This window comes from Palaemon carinicauda, chromosome 21 (assembly GCF_036898095.1).
Source record: "Palaemon carinicauda isolate YSFRI2023 chromosome 21, ASM3689809v2, whole genome shotgun sequence".
Classification (NCBI taxonomy): Eukaryota; Metazoa; Arthropoda; class Malacostraca; order Decapoda; family Palaemonidae; genus Palaemon; species Palaemon carinicauda.
In genome coordinates, this window is record NC_090745.1 from 101,705,359 (window position 1) to 101,732,857 (window position 27,499).

At 47.2% G+C, this 27,499-nt stretch overlaps 1 protein-coding gene across 1 annotated transcript; it reads right to left on the reverse strand.

Annotated features, from left to right (window-relative positions):
- Window positions 1-1,507: 1,507 nt before the first annotated feature.
- Window positions 1,508-27,499, reverse strand: Larp7 (La related protein 7). The gene is made up of 2 exons (XM_068345195.1): window positions 27,244-27,499; window positions 1,508-3,664 (listed from the first exon to the last, which is right to left on the reverse strand). Exons 1-2 carry the CDS (start codon window positions 27,482-27,484, stop codon window positions 1,683-1,685), a joined length of 2,223 nt encoding a protein of 740 aa, XP_068201296.1. The 5' UTR covers window positions 27,485-27,499; the 3' UTR covers window positions 1,508-1,682.

Consider the following 27,499-nt stretch of genomic DNA (forward strand, 5'->3'; position numbering starts at 1 on the left):
TATCCTTAGCAGTGTTGCCATCTAAAAAAAGAAATTATGGGCTCACTCTGAATTGAAGAGAAAAACAATTCTCTCGAGGGAGCAGATAGGCCCACTTCACTAGGAACTTGTCATCGCCCTTCTTCTTCACTCAACAGGGGGAAGAGAGAAGTTTGGTGGATTTCTTTGACTTTGAGAAAGACCCTGCAAGAGAGGAACCTAGCATGCCTCTTTCTTCCTCATCTTGCTGTATTCTAGTCACCACGAGGATGGCCACTCACTACATTACGCAGAGGGTGATGACTGCATCCAATCATATCCTCTGCAAGGAGGGCACAATGAATGAGGATTCACAGAGATGTTCTATTTGAGACCCAACACGCCATATCAGGACCACATGCTAGTATGTGTGGTTTCTCCTTTCTTGAAGACACAGCAATCTACAAAACTAAAGTGTAAAAAAATAGCCAATTTTGTCAGAGAGTACATCTATACTAGGCCTACTCAAGGACTAAAGTCAAAGAGGTTACTCGATGATTTGGCAGGGGGGGAGGAGCTTTCCTATCAACTGCCAGTAAATACTGAAAGGTTATAAACTTTAACAGCCGAATTTTTAGCTTCGCTGAAATCACACTCCTATTAAAAGGATAAAGGTTTGTAATTGTGTAGGAACAGTCATCATACAGACTTGAATTGTTGAGGAGGATTGAGAGCTAAAAGACCTCATTCAACAATAGTCAAACTCCCACTATTGTCATAAAGGCACCAAATTAACTGACTGAAAAGGTTATCCACTGAAGTCAACCCTAAAACACAAGTTTATCAAATTTCCCATATTTGTTGGGCTACCTAAGCATGGTTTCCAAAACAGTACATAGAGGTATACCCAAAAGTATGACTGTCAATTCTTTAAAAATACATATTATACAGTACTGTACAGTACTAATAGTACCCAATGTTCTAAAATTCAAAATACTGTACAGCCTAGAGCTTTCCAATAAATATGGTAGCTTCCTTCACCATCAGCAAAAGTCAAAATAAAAGACACCACAGCAAAGTTAAATCCAAAATACAGAAGATGAACCCTGAAAGTTATCATCAAGTGATAAACATCAGCTCATATCTTTAGTAAAGATACTATACACGTAAATAAATACCTAAATGTCAATCCAACATAAAAACAATGAGAAAAATCAAACACTATACATAATTTTTCAATCATGCATAAACCTTTAAGCAAATGACCTTAACAGTTAAAGGAACCCTTGAAATCAGTCCACTGCCAAGAGAGAAAATCTATTTCCTGTTTCAAATATCGTTATTGTAAGCAGCAACCAGAAAAAATAATACTGTGGCATAAATAATTGGTTTGTGGTCTTCAATTTCCTAAAACCCCACACATGCACAATCAGCTGACATTCACAAATTCTTTCCTATAAAGTTCTCATTCAAATTGTTTATAACAAACAGCATCTTTTATATAACTGGTTCTCATAAAATTCTGGGATCAAAAATAAAAAAACTAATATGCAATTGGAAATTTAATATTCAAATGGTTCACAGCAATTAGATAAATGGATAATGATACTTTGCATGAGTTCTCTAGATAATAAAGGAAAAACTACATGCTCTAAGTGTCAAATTTTGGGTACAGAACAAAATTCTAAATACTGTATATATTGCAGTAAGACTCATAATATATCTCATGCCTCAAAAACTTTATGACAAACAGGTTTATCATTCCTTGCCTCCCTCAATGCTCTTTGAAGCAGTTTTTCCCTACCCCTCGGTTCGTTGGGCATATCGTTAATTGTTCCTTTCTTACGTCTATTTTTACCTCTCCTCATCATCCATGAATCAATACAGTGATTCCAGTACATTTTTTCCTCTTCCCCAGAGAGAAGTATCATGCGACTCCATAACCCTGCTTTCAAATAAGCTGCTGCTGCTTCACTTGAGATAAAGCGTACATAGACATCTTTTTCAACTGCACTCGTTTCTACATAAGCCACACCACCACCACCCCCCTCTCTTATTGCATCATGCAGTTTTTTAGGATCCTGGGGGGGTTCTTCAAAGCTAATTTTAATGACAGCATCTGGGATAAACTTGGGCATTCCTTTGCTCTGTACCCTCTCAGGTCTATACTCATCAGCCGGAACATATTTCCTTTTCTGCAAATCCCACTTTAAGGTTTCCATATACCTCTTTTGCATATTCAGGTATTCGTTCCTTAAGCGTGTCCATTCTTGTTTTGACATGACTTTAAGAGAAATGCCTCCCAAGCAATCTCCCTTATCCTTTCTGCTTCGTTTCCTTTTCTTCTTTTTTGCCTTGGTCTTTGAAGCGACAGACTCCTCTCCAGACATACTTTTATCTTTACCTGAATCAATCAATGGAGGTAAGTTACTTTCTGCCCCTACCTTTTGTTTTTTTAACTTTCTACAATTTTCGTCACTATCAAGTGGTCTTTTCACCTGTGAAGAAAGAGAATTTTCTCCCGTTTCTTTCACTGCATCTACACTTCTCCTTACTTCCTGTATAACATTTTCTATTTCTGAAATTTTAACTTTTTTCCCATCGTCGTCAGTATTTTCTATTTCTGAAATTTTGACTTTTTTCCCACCGTCGTCAGTATTTTCCACGGCTTCCTCAACTTTCTCAACCTTTGCCTCGGAACTACCAGGAAGATTTTCATCATTTGACACATTACCTACCAAACTACATTCCGTGTCACATGACTCTGAAGATTCAGTCTTTGGTTTCTTTGGAATGGATTTTTTGCAACTAATTCCCTCATTTTCATCCTTATTTTCTTCAGTTTCATCTCTCTTCCGTTTCCCACTAGCATTTTTCTCATCACTATTCTCACACTCAACTTCTCTATTGCCGATATCCTCCTTCAACTGAGGATCTGATTGATCTCCATTCTCTGACTGCTGAACTTCTCCAAAACTAGGTCGCACACTCAATTCTATTTGGTTAACATCATCACCTCCAGCCTTCTCATGAGTACAAATACTGCGCAGCTTAGATGGTTCAGTATCGATTGGAATCTTGCAACCCGCAGCACCAAAACACTTTAAAGCAATGTTCGCCCTTTCAGGAGTTTCAAATTCAACAAATGCAAATCCCTTAGGTCTTCCTGTATTCTTAAAACGAGGGAATGATATGTAATCAATTGTTCCGTATTTCGCAAACACTTCGTGAACCCACTCGTGATCCACATGAGATGGAATATTTTCAACATAAATGGTACATAATGTCTCATTTTCTTTTTTTTTGACAGGTACACTTCTTTTCACCTTGCTGCCATCATCAGACAACTCCAAAATAGGAGACTTCTCAATAGCCCTTTTCAAAAGATTGATATCATCTGTAAAAGACCGGATTCTGTTAAATCGGAAAAAAATATCAAGGTCAATATATGGACTTTCCTCTAATAGCCCACTCATGAACTTATCCTTGCTAAGGTTTGCAGCACTAAAATAAAATTCCATCTGCACTCTCAGCTTATTGATGAGATGCTTTTTACGATGTCTTGCTCCTTTCTTGGTATCCTCCTCTGCATCCTCCATTTCAAAGTCGGATTGCTTCTTGCCATCAATTCTGCTTTGTGGTTTCTCCATTTCTAGAGTAGGTCTCGTTAATCCAGCACCAGCCAACTTGGATTCTCTTACTCGAACTGCAGACAAGAAGGAAGGAACGATGTTGTAAAGTGTTCGCGGACATACGACAAACTTTAAGCTAACCCCCTAACTAACTACCTAACTAAGTAACTTACTAACAAAAAAAAAAATGCCTTGAGGACCCATTCCATATAATAAAACTATGACGAATGGAGTGTCTTCATGTTTCAGACTGGCTTAGGAACTATCATTAATTAGGAATTAATTATAATGCAAATAAATAACAACTGCATATCAAGCTAACCATAAGAGCTGAGTATAAGTGTATTTGTGTTGATCGATTACAGCTGCATATAAAAGTGTTATATCAAACTACAATATGTCTATATAAAACTGTTCCACTTATCTTTATATGGTTGTTAAAGTGAAGAACAAACCAAATTCAATACATGTCTTTCAGATGGGATATTCAAGCTCATTGTGAATCTAATACAAATGGAAAATAGAGAGCCTCAATAAAATCTCAATTTCTTTTTGACAAAGTCTACAACTTCTTCAAATTATTTGAGAAACGCTTCAGTATAGAAATGAATTTATAAGTTACGAGTGTAAAAAAAAAGATTTTATATTTTCTAATAAAGAATTTCCAAGCATTTCTAAAAATTTCACGTAAATACTACTGTATACAGTATTGTATACAGCAATAATTTTAACTTATGGAAGTGGTAATTACTAGAATATCTTGGCCTTAGTTATGAAATCTTACAAACAGTACTTCCTTTTGCAGTTAACTATAATAAATATTTGTTTACTGCCAAGCCATGACTAATACAGCTTTCTAGATATTAAAAGTCTTTATATCAATTACTGTGCATCAGTCCAACAATTTTGTCTAAGGAAAGTCACAGCTGTTTGGGATTGGGCAATAAAAATGCACAGCAGCTTCGACCAGAACTACACTTCTTCCACTTCTTGAACAAGTAGCAGAGGTTGCATATTGCAATAGGCCTATGTAATGTACATAGCATCATCACTTAGGCAACAACAATTATGATATAAACACCAAATTTGATCTCTTAGTCAAGACTATTCATACAGCCTAGAGAATGTAAGACTAAATACAGTACCTAAAACTAAGTAATGATAACCAAGTACACAGTATATCATTTGCCTTGGCCTATGCTTCTCTACAGGACCTTAACCTATTCCTCTTCAAATATGATCCGATTAAAATTTTAATAGATATGAATTTATAGTGAACACGTGGCTATAAAAAACATGTAATTGTAACTGGTAACTAATAAATTTATACAAAATTTTGAATCAATTCCAAAAAGCTTCACATAATGGGTTATAAGTGCAAAAACATACATAGCTTTAACTTTAAAGTCAGAGATATAATTCATAGGTAAAATATTGTACATAAGACAAAATACGATTTCAGTCCTTTTTTTTTAACAAACTCATCCAGATATCTTTGATAGGTCAAAAGTTAAGCCATTTTCACTTGAATGTCTCCTACGCATATTGCTAAGATGATACACTATAAGTTGACCCTGGATATATTTTTCTCAAAAAAAAAAAGAGGGGTAAAGCATTTTTCAAATAAAATAAACAGTATACAATCTACATACTATAATAGTACAAGCTCTAGTGGAATGCTTAAATAGAAGTGGTACTAAGCACATAGAAGGCCAATTACTGTTCTCGCATGGATAACTCTATAGTATACTCTCCTGCTGCAACCGATTGTTAAATATGATTATTCATGATGTCACTTAACATGATGTTAATTAAGAGATGTGAAAAAAAAATCATAAAAATGACTTAATATTGTACAAAAGAGATTTCTCTCAACTTCAACAAAACTATAAAATAATTCCCAAAAGTAACTGCCACACCTTGAGCATCTTGCGACATCCATGATTCAATCAAGAACAAGCTAGATTCCACCACACAAAATATTACTTGAATGGCTACAGTATATTCTTTACAAATGAGCTTTATCTCAATTTACTGTCAAACCCAGACCATTCTTCAACATTCCAGGCCATAGCAAAAGTAAGAAATAGGTTTGATTGAAAGTAATTAAATTTTGCAATTCACCAACTTCTTAAGTCTTATTACAGGAATTTTGGATTTCCCCTTAACATAGTATAAACTATAAAACTTTCAATTACATATTTAAGCATATTAAACACAAAATACAACACAGTATTGTCCAATAACAGGTGAAATCTGAATTGATTTACAAATTAAAAGATATCAATCTTAATTCTATCAGAAATATCAGAGACTTTCTCTTCTAAAAAGTCAAAATTGGGTGGAAGCTGTGTATGAAATATCATATTTTTCAAGTAATTTGTATTTTTCCTAACTATACAAACCCGAGTCCTTTACAATAGAAGAATAGATAACAGTGAAGCTGGAACTGGCAATTAAATAAAGTCATAAGCTTCCACGCATGAAGATATAGGGATCCTGGTACATTGTGGAAAATACTGACATGAGGCTGATGAAGAAGGTCTGAGAAAACTGGCAATTCTCTCAGTCTCTTAAGAAGGGCAGAAGTTCTTGGTACCAATCTATGTGTGGCCATTTTGGAGCTATCAACGTCAACATGACAAATTCGTAGATAATTTGTATTTTTCCTAACTATACAAACCTTAGCTATTTACATGGGGGTAATTACTTCGGCGCAGCCGATGACGAGCCATAAAGTTTTAACGAGGGTTTCCTACCCCACCGCTAGTTAGCACGGGGGTAGGGAGGGGTAGCTAGCTACCCTTCCCCCCTCACACACACCGGTGAATAGCTCACTTTACTTAGAGGTAGGACTTAACTTGGGGGACAGGGCTGGCAGGCACATAACTGTAAATAGCTAAGGTTTGTATAGTTAGGAAAAATACAAATTATCTACGAATTTGTCATTTGTTCCGTAACTGAAATAAAACCACGCTATTTACATGGGGTGACTTAACCCTTAGGAAGGGAGGTAAGTCCCCTGCCATACTGACTTTGGCTTGTCCAGGGGCCCCCGAACCTGAGTCTATTAGAAGAACTCAGGGGTCGAGGGGCCCCTACACCTCGCAGGCAGTTGTAAGACTGCTGCGGCCTACGTAAGCTGCGTGTGAAGGTGAGCAGTGACTCGTCCTAGGAAGTTGACCTGGAGTTCTTCATATGGAAATTTAGGCTAGGACTCTCCCAATACCACCTCGTCAGGGTATGGGGACATGACAGTATTACAACTTAATACTAGGAACACAAGGAAGCATGGTTTACCTGCAGAGGTTTGAGGTCAGCTGTGCAAAGGACCCGGGATGCTGTTTCTCTCCAAGGGAGGAGAGGATGAAGAAAAGAAAAGGGCCAGACAGATCTTTTCATTCACACCGACTAAAACTGGGTAACAATGCCCTCAACCTTCTGCTACTTGTCCAATAAGGAGCCTGAGGTTAGACCAGCTGTTGTGCAGCCACCACAGGGCCGATAGAGAACATATCGAGCCTTCTCTGTGTCACGTCTTGCAGGTAGTGGGCCATGAAGGTGGTCTGACGCTTCCACACCCCAGCCTGCAGGACCTGCGTCACTGAAAAGTTCTTCTTGAAGGCCAGGGACGTAGCCACGCCCGACGTCGTGCGCCCTAGGGCGACGTGACGGAGGAGGGTCAGGATTACCTTACGAATCCAGGCATAGATGGTATTCCTGGTGACCCTCCTCTTCGTTTCCCCGGTGCTCACGAACAATGCTCGCACCTGGGGGCGGACTGCAGCTGTTCTTTTAAGATACAACCTCAGACTCCTGACTGGGCACAGTAGGAGATGGTCTGGGTCCTCTGTTACAGAACGGAGACTCGTTACCTGGAAAGAGTCGAACCTTGGGTCCGGCACTCCCGGATTCTGAGTCTTAGCCACAAACTCAGGGACGAAGCTGAACGTTACCTCCCCCCATCCCCTTGAATGGGCGACATCGTAGGAGAGACCATGAAGTTCGCTGACTCACTTGGCCGAGGCCAAAGCTAGCAGGAACACCGTCTTCCAGGTAAGGTGGCGATCAGAAGCCTGGCGTAATGGTTCGTAGGGAGGTCTCTTAAGAGACCTAAGAACTCGAACCACGTTCCAAGAAGGAGGTCTCACTTCCAACTGAGGGCAGGTAAGTTCATAACTCCGTATGAGAAGAGAGAGTTCCAGCGAGGAGGAAATGTCCATTCCTTTGAGCCTGAAGGCAAGACTTAAGGCTGAGCGATAGCCTTTCACTGCCGAGAACGAAAGGCGCATTTCTTCCCGCAGATAAACGAGGAACTCCGCTATTGCTGGTAAAGTGGCATCGAGGGGAGAGATACCCCTTCCACGGCACCAACCACAGAAAACTCGCCACTTTGCCTGGTAGACTCCTGCGGATGACTTGCGCAGGTGGCTAGACATCCTTTCCACAACTTGTTGCGAAAATCCTCTCTCTGTGAGGAGATGCTGGATAGTCTCCAGGCGTGAAGCCGAAGCGAAGCTACAGCTTTGTGGAAGATGTTGGAGTGTGGTTGTTTGAGTAGCTCGTGACGTGGAGGGAGCTCCCTCGGGATCTCCGTGAAGAGTTGCAGAAGGTCCGGGAACCACTCTGCATGATGCCATAGCGGAGCTATCAAGGTCATCGAGAGATTGACCGATGTTCTGGTCTTGTTGAGTACCCTCCTCATCAGACAGAACGGGGGAAAGGCGTACACATCGACGTTGTCCCACCGTTGTTGGAAGGCATCTTGCCAGAGAGCCTTGGGGTCCGGGACTGGGGAGCAGTACAGCGGGAGATTGGTGTTCAGCGCCGTAGCAAACAGATCCACTGTCGGGGAACCCCACAAAGTCAGGACTTTGTTAGCTATCTGAGGACCCAAAGACCATTCGGTACTCACTATCTGCGTCGCTCTGCTCAGACTGTCGGCGAGCACATTCCTCTTGCCTAGAATGAAGCGAGCCGCTAGTGAAATCGAGTGGACTTCGGACCATCTCAGGATCTCTACTGCAAGATGGGATAGCTGTTCCGAAAAGGTACCTCCCTGCTTGTTGATAAGCCACGACCCTGGTGTTGTCGCTCATCACCACCACCGAGTGGCCCGCCAGGACTTGGTGGAACTTCTGAAGAGCCAGGAATACGGCCTTCATTTCTAGCAGGTTTATGTGAAGGTACCTTTCTGATTCTGACCACAGGCCTGAGGTCCTGTGGTTCAGAACATGGGCCCCCCACCCTTTGTTTGATGCGTCCAAAAACAGCATCAAATCCGGGGAAGGGACGAGAAGATCCACTCCCTTTCGTAGGTTCTCATCTGCCACCCACCAACTGAGGTCCACTCGTTCCGCAGGTCCCATGGGAATCAGGATGTCCGGGGAGTCGAGTCCTTGACTCCACCGAGACTTGAGTCGCCACTGGAGGGATCTCATCCTGAGGCGGCTGTTGGGAACGAGACGGGTCAGGGAGGAGAGGTGACCGAGGAGACGAAGCCACGATTGGGCTGGGAGTTCCTCTCGATTGAGGAAAGGTTTCGCAACCTTCCTCAGCCTTGCTATCCTTTCGTCCCATGGGAAGGCTTTGTGGAGATTGGTGTCTATGACCATGCCCAGATATACCAGTTTCTGAGAGGGCAAACTTCGAGGAGCCTGTCTCGGTGGCGAAGAAGGGTCGCCTCCGAGTCTGCCAGGATCAGCCAGTCGTCCAGATAACGATGGAGACGGATGCCGATCCTGTGCGCCCATGAAGAGATGATGGTGAAAACTCTGGTGAACACCTGAGGAGCTGTGGAGAGACCGAAACACAGCACCTTGAACTGGTAGATCTTGTTGTCTAGTCAAAATATCAGGTACTTCCTTGAAGACGGATGGATTGGGATCTGGAAGTACGCTTCCTTCAGGTCCAGTGCGCACATAGTCTCGCGGTCTCACTGCGAGCCTGACCGTGTCTGCCGTCTCCATGCTGAACGGAGTCTGCTTGACAAACCCGTTCAGGGTCGAGAGGTCGATGACTGGTCTCCAGCCTCCAGACGCCTTTCTCACAAGAAAGAGTCGACTGTAGAAGCCTGGGGACCCGTCTACGACCTCCTGGAGAGCGTCCTTCTCCAACATGGTCTGGACTTCGGCCCAGAGGGCCTGCCCTTTCGCCGATCCCATGGCATAAGAGCTCAACGACACTGGGTTCGCTGTCAGGGGAGGTAGAGAGGCTGTGAACGAGACGCGATACCCTAGAGAGATCACGGAGATCGTCCAGGCATCCGCCCCGAGTTGCTGCAACCTTGTCGCGCAACTCTGAAGGCATCCCTCCACTGGTGGACATGCAGGGGGATTGCCAACCCTAGCGCTTCCGGCCTCGGCTGGTACCTCTAGGGTTTTTGCCTCCCCTGGAGGACTTCTTGCCCCTCCTGCTCTTGGCAGGAAAGGGTTTAGACACCTTGGGCTTCGCTGCGGTGGTCGTCTTCTTTGTGTCCTTAGCAGGACAGGGCTGCTGGGCTGCTGGAGGCTTATAGGGCCTCGATGTCAGGGCCCTATGGATGAGGGAATCCTGGTTGGATTTCCTCCACCTCTCGGCAGTGAGCTACACGTCCTTAGGCTCAAACAGGCTCTTACCGAGAACGGAAGAGTGTCTGAGCCTGCTAGACTCCGCACTGGGTACCTTATGGTGGAACCTCTCAGCCACAGCGTCCCGGCGCTTGAGGATCGTGTTGGCCCACAAGCACGAGACTTGGTGGGACAGGAACTCAATGGTCCGTGTGCCCGAGAGAAGAAAGGTTTCCAGCGCCTTCCTGGTGCTTTCTTTGGAGAGGTCCTCGGACCGCACCAGGATGCCCAGAGACCCCAGCTAGATGTCGAGCCATGAAGTCGCCTGCATGGCGCACTTGATGACCTTCTCCTGGCTCAGGATCTCAATGGCAGAGAAGGACACGTGCCGGTTGGAGAGTCTCTCAAGAGGAACTCCCCCTGTGAGTTCTTCCACGGAGTGATGCAAGGGAAGACTCAGAGAAGACTCCTCGAGGATCTCAAAGTACCTCCTCTGATGGACTCGAGGAGGAGGGAGGAGCTTACTACCGGCACTCGATCTGCTGGAGGAGGCAAGCTCAGCGAGCTGGCCCTCGACCTTGTCCCTGTCACTCTTCATCCCTTGGGACCAGGGCAAAGCTGCACTGGCCCTAGAGGGTTTCTGAGTGCCGTAGACGCGGTCCAGGACCATGTCCTTCCCTTCACGAGGTGGGACCTCAGGGTCTGGGATACCATTAAGGTTCCTCATGAGGGTCAGGACTTGCCAGAACGCATGTTCTGACTCCTGGTGCTCTCCTCCTGAAGGGCTTGCAGCGAAGTCTCCCGTCCCCAGAGGCTCTTCCTGGGGGGACACGTGGACATCCTTGACGGCTCTAGACGGTTCCTGCCTGATCCTGGCTGACGATTTGGGAATCGTCTTAGAGTCCTCAGGCTCCATCCTGGGCGGGATATAGGACTCAAGAAGCGAAGGAGGCAGGTCCTTCTCCACCTCTGGATGAGGGGACCTCTCAGGAAAAGAGGAGGAACCTCCCCCATTGGTGCGATGGGGGAGTATTCCCGTTCGTCCGACTCTCCTGAGGAGGGGTAATCCTCCTCCGCAGGGGAGGGCGAGAAGGTCTGAGGGGGAGTAGGAGCCTTGCGTAAGGATCTGCGCGGGGACAGAATAGGCCTCGGAGGAGGATCCACGGGAGAGACTCCTCTCTTCCTCTTCAGGGGGGAGGAAGCCGCCGTTGGTTCGCGACCCGAATCAGAGAGGGCTGGCTTAATCGCCTGCACGAGAGCTCTGAGTAGGGTGCCGAACCAGGGCTGCTGCAGCTGTCAGACACTCCCTCTAGAGGGAAAGGGATTGAGGGATCCCTAGAAGGAGTCGACAAACGAGGGTTCGCCTGCAGGGCTGTAAGAGAAGAATCCCTAGACCTGTCTGGGGAGGGGAATGCGACAAGGAAGAGTCCGCCTGGCGGCGATCGCGCTGGGGCTCGTGCAACGGGCCCTGATCAGGGTCGTGCGTGGATGGGTAACGCGCTACTGGAAACTCGCGCACCCGCGTGGGGGGGGGGGGAGGGCGCGCAGGTGGGTGTTCAGGAGCGATGGTGCGTGGGTGCGCAGCAGCTGGAGCAGGAACATGGCCGCGAGAGAGCGTAGGCGATGGTGTAGGCATGCAGCGATCAGGAGCTGGAGCAGGAGGAGGCCGAACGCGTGGGCGCGCAGCGACCTGATGCGGCCCCGAAGGGCGCGAGATAACGGGGGCGCCTGAGCGCGAGTCCGGAAGAACCGGCTGAGGGCGCAGTAGCGCTGGAGCAGGGTCGCGAGCGACCAGGGGGCGAGAGGGTTGGCGCTGGTCGGGTAAGACCGGCACACTCGCCTGTGGGCGCGCTGGTCGCGTTGGGGATCGTGGGCGCGCATCAGGATGCGGTCGCACAGGAGTGCGAGGCTGAGGCGGCCGCGTGAGGGCACTCCGGATGTCGTTGGGCAACCTTAGTTGTCTTACATACAGGAACGGGGCGTGTAGCAGGAACACGGCGCGATACTGGAGCGTCGTGCGCGATTGTATTGGTAGCAAGCTCATGCGGTCCCAGAGGCGGCCGTGAGCACCCGTGCGCTGACTTGTAGCGACGCGTGGTCGCGTTGGTGCTGGTACAGGAACTACGCGCGGACGAGTATCGCGTGTCTCCCTAGGTGGGCGCGATGGATCTACGGTAACGCGCGGGTGTGTTGGTGTGCGCGTGAGCGCTGGAACTGGAACCGCGCGCTTTTCCCCCCCAGAGGCGCGACGAGTCCGCAGGAACCTGAGGGCGCCTGTGCGCCAACTCAGGAACCTCCTGGACTAAGCGCGATGAAACAGGAACTGGGGGGCGTCGAGGCGCTGGAGGGCGCAGGTGGCCGCGTAGGAGCCATATCAGGAACTGGGCGCGTGTGTGCAGGTGAGCGCGGCGGCGCTATATCAGGAGCAGGGCGCATATGCGCAGTTGGGCGCTTGCGCGCTACTTCAGGAACTGCTGGAGAGTGACGTGGCGCCGAAGGGCGTGGGCGCGCAGGGGGACCCTGGCGCGTGGCAGGAACAGAGGCGTGAACGCCTAAGGGTGAGCTCCGAGGCGCTATGTCAGAATCAGCAGGAACAACAGCAGGCGGGCGCGCAGGCGGTGCCTGGCGCTCAGGGACGAGAGGCGCAGTTTCGCGCTCAAGACCCTGTAGCCCCGAAGGACCGGGAGACTGCACAGGGGCAGTATCAGGTGGCGCGTAAAGCGCATCAGGATCCTTAGACGTAGATGGTCTGGGCGACAGGTCACAAAGTCCCGAAGGACGACCATCCTCCGAAGGGGATTGCGAACGATCCTCGGAGAGGTCTAGGTTGGTAGCTGGCAGGACAGGAGAACGGCGAGTCGTCTCCTCCGCAGAGGACTGTGGTGACGAAGAGGCGCCTCATAACCCCTTTGAAGGGGGAAGGAAGGCCTCTACGGCGAAGGGTAGGACGAGCCTTCCTCCTTATACGCCCACGAGGGGCAGTGGGATCAGCAGGCTGACCATCGATGGGCCTCCGAAGAGGAGTCTCTGTAAGTGAACTCCCCCGAGAGGGAGTATCACCAGCAGGAGAGACCGTGGGACTAAGCTCCTCCCTCGAAGGATGTTCAGAGGGGGAGTCAGAGCCTTTCGCTACCGCAGCCACAGGAACGGGCGTTTGGCCAGACACACGGGATGTTTCCGACACAACAACGTCAACCACAGACAGAGGATCTATGTCCGCTGAAGTTGACGATTGTTCGGCGGCCGCACCCCGTTTGATCATGTCAAACAGAGCTTTGTTGGAGGGCGAACCCTGCAGCCCCAAGGAAGCCCAAAGCTGAAACAGATCATCATTAGATACAACTAACTCCTCCGAGGAGGAAGGGGCAGCCGCCTCGCTATGGGAGGCAACGACCTCTCCCTCACCCCGGGATCGGTTAATAACATTAACAACATTACGGTCTACGCTATCACTCGCCGGCCTCTCGGAAGAGGTCGCTCGAGCGGGAGCTTCGGAGGAGGAAAGAGCGGCGGAAGAAGAAGACCTGGGATTTTCTCTCTTCTGAGAAGCCTCCGAAGGAGAAAGATCCCTTTTAGCCGCCTTCTTACGTCGCCGGGAAAACCTCTCCCACTGGGAGGTAGACCACTCCCTACACTCAATACACACGTTAGACCTATCACACCGTTGGCCCCTACACTGAGGGCATAAGGAGTGAGGATCCGTGTCCAAGGCCGACATAAAGGTCCCACAAGGGCGGCCGGGAATCCCAGGGCACGTACGCATGACGAGTAATAGAGGCCAACTTCACACACACACTGAAAAGAAAAAGCAAACAAGATTATGGCAGTCAACAAAGAGGAGAGTGCTGACAGGTCTGTCGTCTCTCCGAGCCAAAAGTAAAGTGAGCTATTCACCGGTGGGTGTGAGGGGGGTCCCTACACCCCCCCCCCCCCCCCACTAACTAGCAGTGGGGTAGGAAACCCTCGTTAAAACTTTATGGCTCGTCATCGGCTGCGCCGAAGTAATTACCCCATTGTAAATAGCGTGGTTTGTATTTCAGTTAGGGAACAAACTAGGTTGGGAGTGCCTCTTACTCGAATCAGGACTTTTCATAGTAGGTAGAACAGCGTAAAAGCATTCGTGTGGACATCATCCCATGGGTGCTGGAACATGTTCAAGAACGTTGCTTCCAGGTCTGGAAAGTCCTCATCTCTACTTGATATAGCTGAAGACATAGTCCCTCCTTGTTTGCTGATGTAAGACACCAAGTTGGAGTTGTCGCTCATCAACACCACCTGGTGTCCACTTATAAGAGGCCAAAATCTTGGAGAATCAAGAAGGCTGCTCTCATCTCATCTACACCACCGGGTGTCCTGTAAGAAGAAGACAAAACTCTTGGAGAGCCAAGAAGGCTGCATTCATCTCCAAAACATTGATGTGATCCCAGCTATCTTCCTCTGTCCAGGAGCCAAATTTCATGTGTTGGCTGGCCTTGGTGGTCTCCCCAACCATCTCTGAATGTATATGAGAAGAGAAGAAAACTCGCCGGGGAAGCAGTGACAATGGATTTTCTTCCTCCAACTACTACCAGAGATCTTCTTCGACTCTTCTATCCTCTCAGGGAAGAATGGGTCGTCGAGATGTTGCGTCTACGCTGACTTGAACTCCCCCAGTAGGAATTTCAGGTGTAATCTACCTCCTAGCACCAACTTTTCCAGATATGTCAATTATCCCATTCTGCTGAGGGAAGCTGGAAGAATCAATATATGTAGGAAGGGAAGAGCTGCCTTGCGTAAACATGTGGTCTTCCTCGGGATGGAAAAACTCTCCCTAGGACTGTCAATGTCCATACCCAGATAAACTAACCTCCGTAGGTGACAGGACAGACTTTAGATTCATTATAACCACCAGGTCCTGACAAAACATGAGAACCCTGTCTCAGAAAATAAGTTCTCCCTCAGACTATGCCAGAATCAACCAATTGTCCAGGAAGCGGAGCAGGCGGATTCCGTTGGCCTGTGCCCTGACAGTATTAGCTCAAAGACCCTCATGAAAACCTGGGATGCTGTCGACAAGCCTAAACAGAGAACCTTGAATTGAAGGATCTTGCCTGCTACCACTACTAAGAGATACTTCCTGGAGGAGAGATGAACCAGGATCTGAAAGTAGGCATCTTTCAGATTGAGGGTCACCATAAAGTCTTGCGACCCTATCGTTTCCCTTACCGTAGCTCCTGTCTCCATCTTGAAAGGTGTTTGATGGACGACGTTGTGGAGAGCCGAGAGGTAGATGACTGGCCTCCAGCCTCCAGACACCTTCCCAACAAGAAAGAGTCAACTAAAGAATTCTGAAGAGCCAAAATTGACCTCTTAACATGCACCCTTCAGCAGACCTTTATGCCCCAAAAAGCAGCCAGGAGTTAGCAATGCAACTGCAGGATCAAGTGGAAGGGGGGAAGAGAGAGCCTCCTGCATACGGTAGTCTTTACTGTCCGTTGCTTTGGGAAGGATGCCAGGATCAAGAGGGATCTCCTTGTCCTATGAGTTCTTGGAACAAGAGAACTGGGTCTCAACCTTGCCTAACAATTCCTTGGCCAAAACTGACCAAGGAAGTTCAAGATTGGGTCTGGGAAGACTCAAGGCATGGCAAAGAAGGTTAATTGCTGAATTCCTGTCTTTTGAAGGGGTCACTACTTCTCTGAAGCTGTTCACCTTTCTTATGCAGGGCAAAACTTTTAAAAAAAAAGTTATTTGTCTCCCCTACATCTGCCTCTGAAGGACCAGGAACTGCTGGCTGTGGAAGGTTTCCTTAAGTCTTTCAACTCCATCTCAGTGTCCTCTTCATCATGGTCATTTTCTCTGGATCAATAAAAAGGACTAACTGATGTGACCTAACCTAGGATACAAACAACTTGCGAATGGTGGGAAAGCCTAGGACCCAGAGGACGTACAACCTTTGGGACAGTCTTGAAGTCTTTGCTTGCTCTCTCTCTTATAGGAACTGGGCGAGAAGGGAGACAGATTGCTTGATGTTGTCCTCCGGTCTACTGCCTCAACATCATCTAGAGGGCGGCTGTCTGGTTGAGGACACCATCCTGTTTATTGCTGATGGTAAATGTTACGGAGAGAACTTAATTGGTCAAAAAGGCTGCCCTAGCAAGCAGGACATATGCACTGATTATCAGTGCCCTCTACATCCAGGCTAGGACCACCTATAGGCTCCCCCAAACTCACATCATTACCTCACAAGTATGGTGAGGTTGCATCCACTAAAGAAACTAATGAGTTTGAGAGGGACTAGAACCCCAGTCTGACAATCACCAGTCAGGAATGTTACCAAATAGGCCACCACAATGATAATTCTCTATCAATGAGATTTCCCTTGGTGAAAGAGAACCTCTGTGGGTTCTGACTAGCGTCTCCCCTGGGGAGTGAGACGGGGAGCTTGTCCCTGTTATGCCTCATATACCTGACCTAATGGGAACAATGCTGGATGATGAAAGGGAAGAAGCAGGATTCTCCCTTCTTGAAGCCCCATACAGTACTTGCTTGGGAGGGGATCTGCAACTCCTCCTCTGAAGGGGAAAGTTCCAGTGGAGAGGGCTCACCTGTCACATGGCTTGTGTGCGCTGGCGATCAGTCCCTTCTAGTGAGTCTAGGATGAGCCTACAGGGGTGTCTGGAGCATCCTGCAGGCACATGCTTTACTTGCCCAAAGTGTGGCTCTGTTGGTCTGTCAGAGGAAGTAAGATAAGAGGGGGCTCTCTTACCCCACCTTACTTCGGAGAGGACCGCTTACGACAAACAGGTGACGAGCACTCGTGGTGATTTGAAGTAGAGTAGCTTGAAGAAGAAGCAGAATATCGCTCACAATGACGACCCTTGTGTCTGGTACAAAAAGGAGAAACATGAGCACCTTGCTCAGTAAAAGAACTCTTGTCATCTAAGAAGGAAAGCGCCTAGAAGCACTTAAGTCTTCATAAAGGAAAGCGTGGCAAAGAGCACTTAGAAGATATGTGGCACAGACAAGAAGAAGAAGGGCTCGCAAGAGTATATCTCACTAATGAGGCTCAGAAAGACAGAACCTGGCGATCAGAAGGCTAGCGAGACAATGAGCATTTCAAAGCACGCCCAGAAGACACGTGACAAGGGGAGATAATTACATGGGGAAGAATGTCTAGATCTATGTCGTGAAGATGATGTTCTATGCCAGCGAGGAGCAGCATCAGACAAAGCAGATAAAGTGTGCAAGGAGCGAGAAGCATGAACAAAGTCTGCAAAAAAGGTCAAAGATGATGCTCGTCTGGAAGTACATCTGAAACTGCGAGGCTAAGGTCTAAGATGACAGAGGCGATGCGGGAAAGCAATCGTTGAGGAAGCTCGTTGCCTAGAGAACCTCACAGAGTAAAGTGGGGTTCACAGCCCAAGTGTGTGAGTGAGCGAGCGGGTAGCTACTACCCCACCCCGCTAAATATCAGATGGGTCGTTATCCCTCACTAAAAGTCTAATGGTGCAACTTTCAGTTTAGCCAAAGGAAATATCCCCTATAAATAACATTGGTTTGTATTAGTGACGGAACAAATAGTTTTTAAGACGTATTTTCATGTCTTTACTGGATATTAGAATCTTTTAATACATGAAAATACATTTGAAAAAACAAACAGTATTTCACGAACATTACGAATGGCAATGCACATATACCGGGTATACCTTGACCAGTACAGTACAGTAAATATATACTTTAATTTCTAGCCAAATAGACAAACCATATATATTTACTACTTGTTTTGTGTTTGATCCATTTATGACCATAAATATTGGGGAAACACACCTGCTAATGAGGTTTCCTACCCCCTATATACAGTACTAACAATTAAAAGGGGAAACACCAAAAACATAACAAATTTGGAAATAATTTGTATTTTTCCTAACATACAAACCTGAAGCTATTTATTAGGGTATTACTTTCGGCAACGCTGAAAACCAGCCAAGACAATTTTAGTGAGGGATAATTACCCCATCCGATAGTTAGCGGGAGGGGGTTGGGGTAGACTAGCTACCCCGCTCACTCACACCTGTCGGTTGAGTAACCACTTTTACTTTTGGCTCGTTAATAACCTGCCTTTGCTTTATTGCTTTTCCTTTTTATTTTGTGTGTGTTTGTGTGTATGTTTGTCCCGCTATGCAGACATGTCCTGGGATTGAGGGCCGCCGCTGCGGCACCTTCATGTCGTCCTTGGAGACAGACCCACATCTTTTATGCCCGGCTTGCCGGGGAACTCGGTGTTCGCGGGACAACACCTGTTCCGAGTGTAGGGAGTGGCCTGCCTTACAGTGGGAGAGGTTTGCGCGTAAGAAGAAGAAGTCTAAACGCGAATCTTCACTTTTGGGGTCTTCCTCGAAATTGAAGAAATCGCGGGCTTCTGCTTCTTCTACGCCCAAATTTCTGCCCGAAACTAATCCTCGACGAGGCCCTTCCGGGGTACGGTCGAGCAGTAGCGCAGGGCTTCTGACTCCAGGTCAACCCTGGGGGATAGACGAGGATGACGGCTCCCCCAGTGAGCCGGATCCTTCTCTTCCTCCAGGGAGCACCTGTTCGTTGCCAGAGCTTGGGTCTGGTTCCAACGCCGAGGAGTTAGCTAACCCACCAGGGGCGGTGGCAGGGCTCTCTCCAAGGCGAGCTTTCCCCTCGGGGGAAAATGCCTCTCGTTCGCGAGAGAAGGTTGCCTCTGTGCATCGGCAATCTCCTTACGCTTTAGGTTCTCCTCCAGGGGCGGAAAGAGAACTTTGTTATAAGCGTAGTTCTCCTTTGGGTGAACTTTCCTCCTCTGTGGAGGATTTATCTGTCGATCTTATTCAGTCTCCCCCTCGGGCGGAGTCTGTTGTATGTTCCTCTCCGGAGGTTCGTAGAGTGGAGGGGTGGGTAACCCCTCTCCACCCCGGGCGTTCTCCTCCTCGGGCTGTAAGGAGAAGTCTTTTTGAACCTGCTGGTTCTCCTCACATTGACCCTTCGGGGTCTCGTGACGATCACCCTTCGGGCTGGCGTGATCGTGAGTCTTCGGACTCTAATCATGTTGATCCCGCGGGTTCTCATGACAGCAGGAGGCCTTCGGGTCTCCGTCGTGCTGAACCTTCGGGCTCTCGTGACTTGAAACCTTTGGGTTTCTGTTACGCTGAACTCTCGGGCTCTCGTAATGACGGTGATGTTGAACCTCTGGGTTCTCGTACCGTCAGTCACACTCATCCTTTGGGATCTCGTGACAGAGGAATCTCGATTCCTCGTTACGCTGACCCTCCAGGGTCTCGTAACCTGAGTTACGCTGAACCCTTGGGCTCTCGTAACTCTAGTCGCGCTAATACTTCGGTGTTTCGTGACAGAGAAACTCTGGTTTCTCGTTGCCTTGTTCCTTCGAGTTCGCGCAACACAGTTCACGAACTTTCGGGTTCTCGAGAGACCATGAAGTTCAAAGACTCGCTTGGCCGAAGCCAAAGCTAGTAAGAACACCGTCTCCCAAGTTAGGTGGCGAACTGAAGCCTGGCGTAATGGTTCATAGTGAGGTCTCTTAAGAGACCTGAGAACCTGAACCACGTTCCATGGAGGAGGTCTCACATCCGACTGAGGGCAGGTGAGTTCATAACCTCGTATGAGTAGGGAAAGTTCCAGCGAAGAAGAAACGATCATTCCTTTGAGCCTAAGGCTAGACTCAAGGCCGAGTGATAGCCTTTCACCGCCGAGACTGAAAGGCGCCTTTTCTTCCCGCAAATACACGAGGAACAGACCCACAGTCGGGGAACCCCATAAAGTCATGACTTTATTGGCTACTAGATGACACAAAGACCACTCGATACTCACTATCTGAGACGCTCTGCTCAGATTGTCGGCAAGCACAATCCTCTTGTCTGGAATGAAACGCGCCGATAGTAGAATCGAGCGGACTTTGGTCCATCTTAGTATCTCTACTGCAAGATGGGATAGCTGCTTCGAAAAGGTACCTCCTTGCTTGTTGATGTAAGCCACTACTGTGGTGTTGTCGCTTATTACCACCACAGAGTGACCTGCCAGGTATTGTTGGAACTGCTGAAGGGCCAACAAACCGGCCTTCATCTCTAGACGATTTATATGGAGGCACTTTTCTGATTCTGACCACTGGCCTGAGGTCCTGTGGTGCAGAGCGTGGGCCCCCCACCCTTTCTTTGAGGCGTCCGAAAACAGCATTAAATCCGGGGGAAGGACGAGAAGATCCACTCCTTTTCTTAGGTTCTCGTCTGTCACCCACCACTGGAGGTCCGTCCGTTCCGCAGGACCCATAGGGTTCATGACGTACGGGGAATCGCAACCTTAGATTCCACCGGGACTTGAGCCGCCACTGGAGAGATCTCATCCTGAGGCGATAGTTGGGAACTAGACGAGCCAAGGATGAAAGGTGACCAAGGATACGTAACCACGATTGGGTTGGAAGCTCTTCTCGACTGAGGAAAGGGCTTGCGACCCTTCTCAGCCTTGCTATCCTGTCGTCTGATGGGAAGGCTTTGTGGAGATTGGTGTCTATAATCATGCCTAGGTAAACCAGTCTTTGAGTGGGAAACAGAGAGGACCTCTCGAGATTTACCATGATCCCTAGATCCTGGCAAAGTCCTAGAAGTTTGTCTCGGTGTCGAAGAAGGGATGACTCCGAGTCTGCTAGGATCAGCCAGTCATCTAGTTAACGGAGGAGACGGATGCCGATCCTGTGTCCCCACGATGATATTAGGGTGAACACTTCTGGTGAAACCCTGTGGTGCTGTGGAGAGACCGAAACACAGCACCTTGAACTGGAACCCCTTGTGGTCTAAGCTGAATCCTAAGTACTTCCTTGAAAAGATGGACTGGGATCTAGAGGTACCTGTCCTTCAGATCCAGTATACGCATGAAGTCTTGCGGCTTCACTGCAAGACTGATTGTGTTTGCGGTCTCCATGCTGAACGGAGTTTGCTTTAATCTGGACCTCTGCCCTAAAAGCCCGCTCCCTTGCTGATCCCATGGCAAGGGAGCTAAATGACACCGGATTCGTCCTCAGGGGAGGTAGAGATCTTGTGAACGGGACGCGATATCCCTGACTGATTACGGAAATCGACCAGGAAACGGCCCCGAGTTGCTGCCACCTGTCTGCGCAACCTTGTAGGCATCCCCCACTGGCAGACATGCAGGGGGACTGCCAATCCTAGCGTTTGCGGACTCGGCTGCTCCCTCTAGGATTCTTCCCTCCCCTGAAGGACTTCTTGTCTTTCTTGTCCTTGACCAGAAAGGGCTGAGACACCACTGTCTTCGCCAACGTTGTCTTGGTGGGACGTGGCTGCTGGGGTGCTTGAAGTTTATAGGGCTTGAATGTCAAAGCCCTATGTAGGAGGGAGTCTTGGTGACTTCCTTCACCTCTCAGCAGCCTGCTCCACGTCCTTAGGCTCAAACCGGTTCGTTCCCATAACGGAAGAATGTCAGCCTGTAGATTCCGGTGCTAGGGGCCTCCCGGTATTGTCTTGGAGTCCTTTGACTCCCTCCTGGGAGGGATGCAGGACTCCAACAACGACGGAGGCAGGCTCTTTTCCATCCTTATTCGAGAAGACTTTACCCCGCGAGGTGGGGTTTCCCTCAATGGTGTGATGGGGGAACGTCTCACCTCACGTGATTCTCCTGAGGACGGGAAATCTTCGTCCGAAGGGGAGGGAGAAAAGTCTGAGGGGGGAGAGTGCCTGCCTCGAAGACTTACGAGGAGACAGCTTCGTCCTCGGAGAAGTTACCGCGTCCGAAACTCCTCTTTTCTTCTTCAGGGGAGTAGATGCAGCCAAGGATTTGTGGCCCAACTCAGAGAGAACAGGCTTGAAAGCCTGTGCTACCGCTCTGATTAGAGCCCTAAACCAGGGCTGCCGGCTGCGCTGTCAGACACTCCCTCTGGAGGGGGAGTTGCCTTTAAGAAGAAAGAAGATAAGGAAGAAATGTCCCTGGACCCTGGACCTTTCTGGAACCTTCCCTCCACCAGCAAGCGCACTGTTCTGTGCTTGGGGGGGGGTGCAGTGATGGCGCCCTTACCGCACGTTGTCCGGCAGCCTCGCGCGTGGGAGGGTATTGGCAATTGCGCTGGGGAGCGCGCTGGCGCTTGCGCGATGGAGAATACCCGGGGCTCGCGCGTGGGAGACTGATGGAGCGCTCGCGCGCGAGGGCAAGACTTCATAGAGTGCGCAGGAATCAGATTGACGTGCAGGATCAGAATGAAGAGCCCGTGCAGGATCAGAATGTTGGCATGCGCGTGTACGAGTTTGATGGCGCGCGCGCGCGGAAGACCATCGGCGAGCGCGCAAGACTATCGGGGCGCGTGCGCGTGAAAGACTACCGGCGCGCGCGGGAGGCCATCGGTACCCGCGTGCAGAAAAGATCGTCGGCGCTTGCGCGCGTAAGAAAATCGTCGGCGCTTGCGCGCCTAAGAAGACCGTCTGCGCTTGAACGCACAAGAAGATCGTCAGCGCTTGTGCGTGTAAGAATATCGCCGGCGCTTGCACGTGTTAGAAGATCAGCGAGGCACGCGCGCGCGGGAAACCATCGGTACCCGCGCGCAGATGATCATCGGCGCTTACGCGCGTAAGAAGATTGTCGGCGCTTGCGCGTACGAAGACCGGCGCGCGCTTTACGCGCTAGTAGGTTGAAGGGTCAGCTGGCAGGAACTGGGATGTGTCCTTAAAAAGGGCGGGCATCCGCCGATGAGGACCAAAAGCAGGTCTGCTTTAGAGTCCAGGACCGAAGTCCTTCGTTGCAGCGCAAGGTTGCGCTGGTAGATCGGTAGGTCAGCTGGCAGGACAATCAGGAACTGGGATGTGCCCTTTGGAAGGGCCAGCATCCACCGATGGAACCGTAAAAGGTCCGTGTTAGAATCCAGGACCGAAGTCCAAAGGACCACGTTGCAGCACAAGGTAGAGGTCACTGGAAGTTCTGCTTGATCCTCCGAGGCGGAGTCTCTATGAGAGGCCTCTCCCGCGAACGAGAGAGGTGCCCTTCGTAGAATAGACTTGAAGACACTCGTGGTGAAGCCCCTTAGGGCCGTTGGATCAGCAAGCTGACCTTATCAGTAGCGATCCTCCGAAGAGGAGTCTCTATGAGTAGTCTCTCTCGCGAACGAGAGAGGTGACACTTTGTAGAAGAGACCTGAAGACACTCTTGTTGACGCCCCATAGGGCCGTTGGATCAGCAAGCTGACCTTATCAGGAACGATCCTCCGAAGAGGAGTCTCTATGAGTGGCCTCTCTCGCGAACGAGAGAGGTGAACACTGTAGAAGAGACTTGCCAAGACTGTGCTCCACCCCTGAAGGAAGAGAAACTCAGCAAGGGGGGGAGAAAAGTCTGGCCAAAGAGCAGCAACAGTAGTTGAAGTCGATGAAATTATCAAGGTATGGAAAGTTCTCCCTCTGAAGGGAGAAAACCTCACACCTGGGGAGGAAACCTCCCTCGGAAGGGAAGTTGTCCAACCCCTGGAGGCAAAGCTCCTTTAGTGATCTAAGATGATCTGAAGTGCTGGCATGTTGTCGCGGGAGTACTTCTAAGAGAAGGGATAACGCCCATGACGACGTCCTCTGAGGGACGGCAGCGACAGCAGATTCCCCAGGCATGTACAGGACAGCTCTGCTTCGTCGTTGGCACTCTTTAGTCGAACGAAGAAAAACTTCATAGTTAACTGGGAAAATAAAATTAAATAATTATTTTAACAGAAATTCCCTAGGGAGGAACTCCGAAGAGGAACCCCGAGGGAAAAACATAAAATAGGAATAAAGTATGCGCCCACCTTCCCCAGACGACATCCACGGGAGAAGGGGGGCGGAGTAACTGTAATAAAAAAACCAGAATTATAAGAATTAATTATCTAAATCATCTAAGAATATTCACTACAAGTCAGAACCACTGACCCCCCGAAGGGAAGTGTTCCCCATGGAGAAAGCTGAAAAGTTAAAATACAATTAGATTTCACTAAAAATAATTGAGACAAACAAATGGAATAGCAACTTAACAAGCAACGGGAAAGGAGCTTCCGTAATAGTACGTAGTAAAGGTGAACGACCTCGAGTAGAGAGACCGTAGTCAATATAAACAAAGGCCACACCCACATTGCTGAGAATCCAAGTTTCCCGTAGGAAAAGAGGAAAAGCGAAGATAGTAGATGAATGAGAGTGCAGGCGATGACGATTCCCCTGCGGCGGCCGAGTTAACGGATATATGCCAAAGGGATGGACCAGAGGGAAAGGTCGTTCCCCACGAAGTGGAACTGTGGTGGCCTTGCACTACGCAAGAGACGTTGTCGTACATCACACACACAGCACAAACTCTGAAAATAAAACTAACTACATTTCTATACACAAATATATACATAAACATTAAGAATGTTTATATACATATATTACAAGTATAAGAAAAAGTAAGTAAAAAGACAAAAGCATTAATGGCTGTCAAAGAGGCGAGGGTGAGAGCGGACACGTCCAACTACCACCCGAGCCGAGAGCAAAGTGAGCTCAGCGCAGGTGTGTGAGGGGGGGGGGAGCAGGCTACCCTCCCTACCCCCCACTAACTAGCGGTGGGATAGTAAACCCTCGTTAAAATTCTAATGGCTCGTCATTTCAGCTACGCCGAAAGTAATAACCCGTATTAAATAGCGTGGTTTGTATCTCAGTTACGGAATAAATATTATTCAAGGAAATGGCATGAAATTAAAGTATCATAATTACCTGTAATTCATATTTCATCCCTCAAATGGTTTTTTCTCTGCTGTAGTTCACAAATTAATGTTATCTGATTACCTTTCTGCTCTGGCAAGCAGTATACAGATGATCTGCGCACACCAATTATATGATCATTATTTGAGATTTTTTACTCTCATATTAGCAACTATGGCTAAATACTGAACGGAGAGTGTTTTAAACATAATTAATAACCACAATACCAGCCTACGTTTACCTTCCGGTAGACCAGAAATTTTTACTTTTTCAAATATATATCTCGTGTAATGTTCGACCCTTACTTTTTGAACTGAAAAATAGGCCTTCAAAAATCGAACATTACACAAGTATATACGGTAGATGAAATTACACAAAATTTTGAAACAGACTGAACTCCCCCAAAGGGAGATGTCTTCTAATGACGGTAGTCATGCCGGAACAGATGCGAGCGGGTAAAAATGGCTTTCGTAAATCAAGATCTTCGAACTAATGATTTTTCATTGAAAATTAGAAAGCTGCCAGAAGCAAATGCAAAAATTGAATAAGCAGCAACCCACAATTAGTTTCCTTAAGGTAAACAATGGACCTGTACAATGAAATGGTGTTGACATTATAATCGATCAATATGTTAGTTAAGACCCAGTCCCTATTAGCCATACAAACAAAAATTCCAAAATAACAAGTACTTGTCCAATTGTTATAGAGGATTCCAATTTTGCTAGAAATTAAAGTATCATATTAACACTTTCACCCATATTGGAAATGGTTTGAATTTTCACTGGAATATATATACAGTATATATATATATATATATATATATATATATATATATATATATATATATATTCGGTGGTGGTTTAATACATGGCCTACCTTTCAAATATGGCCTACAAAATTCTACCTGGTTTAGTATGTGGCCTAACCTAACATAACAAGCCAGGTAGGCCATATACTAAACCAGAATAAAAAAGGTAGGCCACATACTAAACCGGCACCATATATTCTATCATCATTAAAATAACTTTTTTGTAGGTTGGCACCAGCCACCCATTGAAATACTACTGCTAAGAGTTATTGGGTCCTTTGACTAGCCAGATAATGGTACATTGGACCCCTCTCTCGTCACGGCTCATTTTTCCTTTGCCTACACAACACCAAATAGTCAGGCTTATTCTTTACACATTCTCCTCTTTCCTCAAACTTCTGGCAATACTAAGACAACCAAAGAGTTCTTTTCAGCTGAAGGGGTTAGCTACTGCACTAAAATTGTTCAGTGGCTTTGTTCCACTTGGTAAGGGTAGAAGAGACTCTTTAGCTATGGTAAGCAGCTCTTCTAGAAGGTCACTCCAAAATCAAACTATTATTCTGAAGTCTTGAGTAGTGCCATAGCCTCTGTACCATGACCTTACATTGTCTAGGGTTGGATTTTTCTTGCTTAAAGGTACACGCAGGCACACTAATGTATTAGTTCCTCCTTATCCTTTCCGCACTGGCTTATTTCCCCTGTTGGAGCCCCTGGGCTTATAGCATCATCCTTCCCTAGCAAGGGTTGTATCTAATAATAATAATATTAATAATAGTAATAATAATTATTATTATTATCATTAAGCAGATGCGGCTCCAGTTTTCTAAGGCCAGGTATTAATCTGGCATCTTATCCCTTGTGAAAACCATGGGCTTACTAGTAGGCTAAACCTAACCAACCGTAACATACCTATCAGGGTAAAATTAGAGTTACGGACGGGACAACATTGTCCTGTTCATAACTATAATAAAACCCCTGACAGTAGCCTACTGGTTTGGGGAACATTTTTTTTATCTTTACAATATACATTAATTTGAGACAGCACTAATCCGAGTAAGGTCATTCAATGAAGTGAAAAACCTGTAAAATCACCATTACAATCATGTTTTTAAAACTGTTTTATATAAACAATAAAATCATGACGTTATTAAAACTATAAACATGTAAATATTGATAAAATTTACTTTTATAAAATTCTATTAAATAGAATTGATATTTAAAATTACGAAACCTTCATTTTTACACCTTACTTCCTAGTTAAAAATACGGGAAGAAAAATACGGTTTCTTACCGTATCCATACGGCTTTCATTCACCGCCCAAAAAAATCGGCTCTAGAGTACAGTATAATCACACCTGACTACTATACTCACACATCGTCTAAATATATCTACTGATCATACGGGTAAAGACAAACAGAAATCAAAATCATTGGTACAATTACTGATATGATAAAATGATAGGCATAAATATAAGTTAGCGTTATCTCACCCGTAACGCGACGCGACACAGAAACGTTTACCCTAACCTGGTCCCTAAAACTTGCAGGAGCATGAGATGACTACTTTTAAAGCTTTCAAAATTGATAATTACCTGAAATCGTTGTTTCTGCGTTTCGCCTTCGATAAAACGAGCAAGAAGGGGATCGCCGCTGGCCAATTGGTCGAGCGGGTTCATTTCTGTCGGGGACACACTCGACCTCCGGGAATTTGTTTGCAATTGCGGTAGATTCGAGAAGACTGCAATAACTCCGAGTGCAGTGTTGCCATAATGGAAAAATCAAAATGTATACTAAAAGAAAATACAATTTTAATAATAGAGAATAAATATTCATTGTATTTCATAATAT

Coding starts and splice junctions, on each gene's coding strand:
- Larp7 (XM_068345195.1), bottom strand. CDS start 27,484: ATGAATATTTATTCTCTATTATTAAAATTGTATTTTCTTTTAGTATAC. Junction 3,665..27,243: donor CGCAGAAACAACGATTTCAG/GTAATTATCAAT, acceptor TCTTGTCTGCAG/TTCGAGTAAGAGAATCCAAG.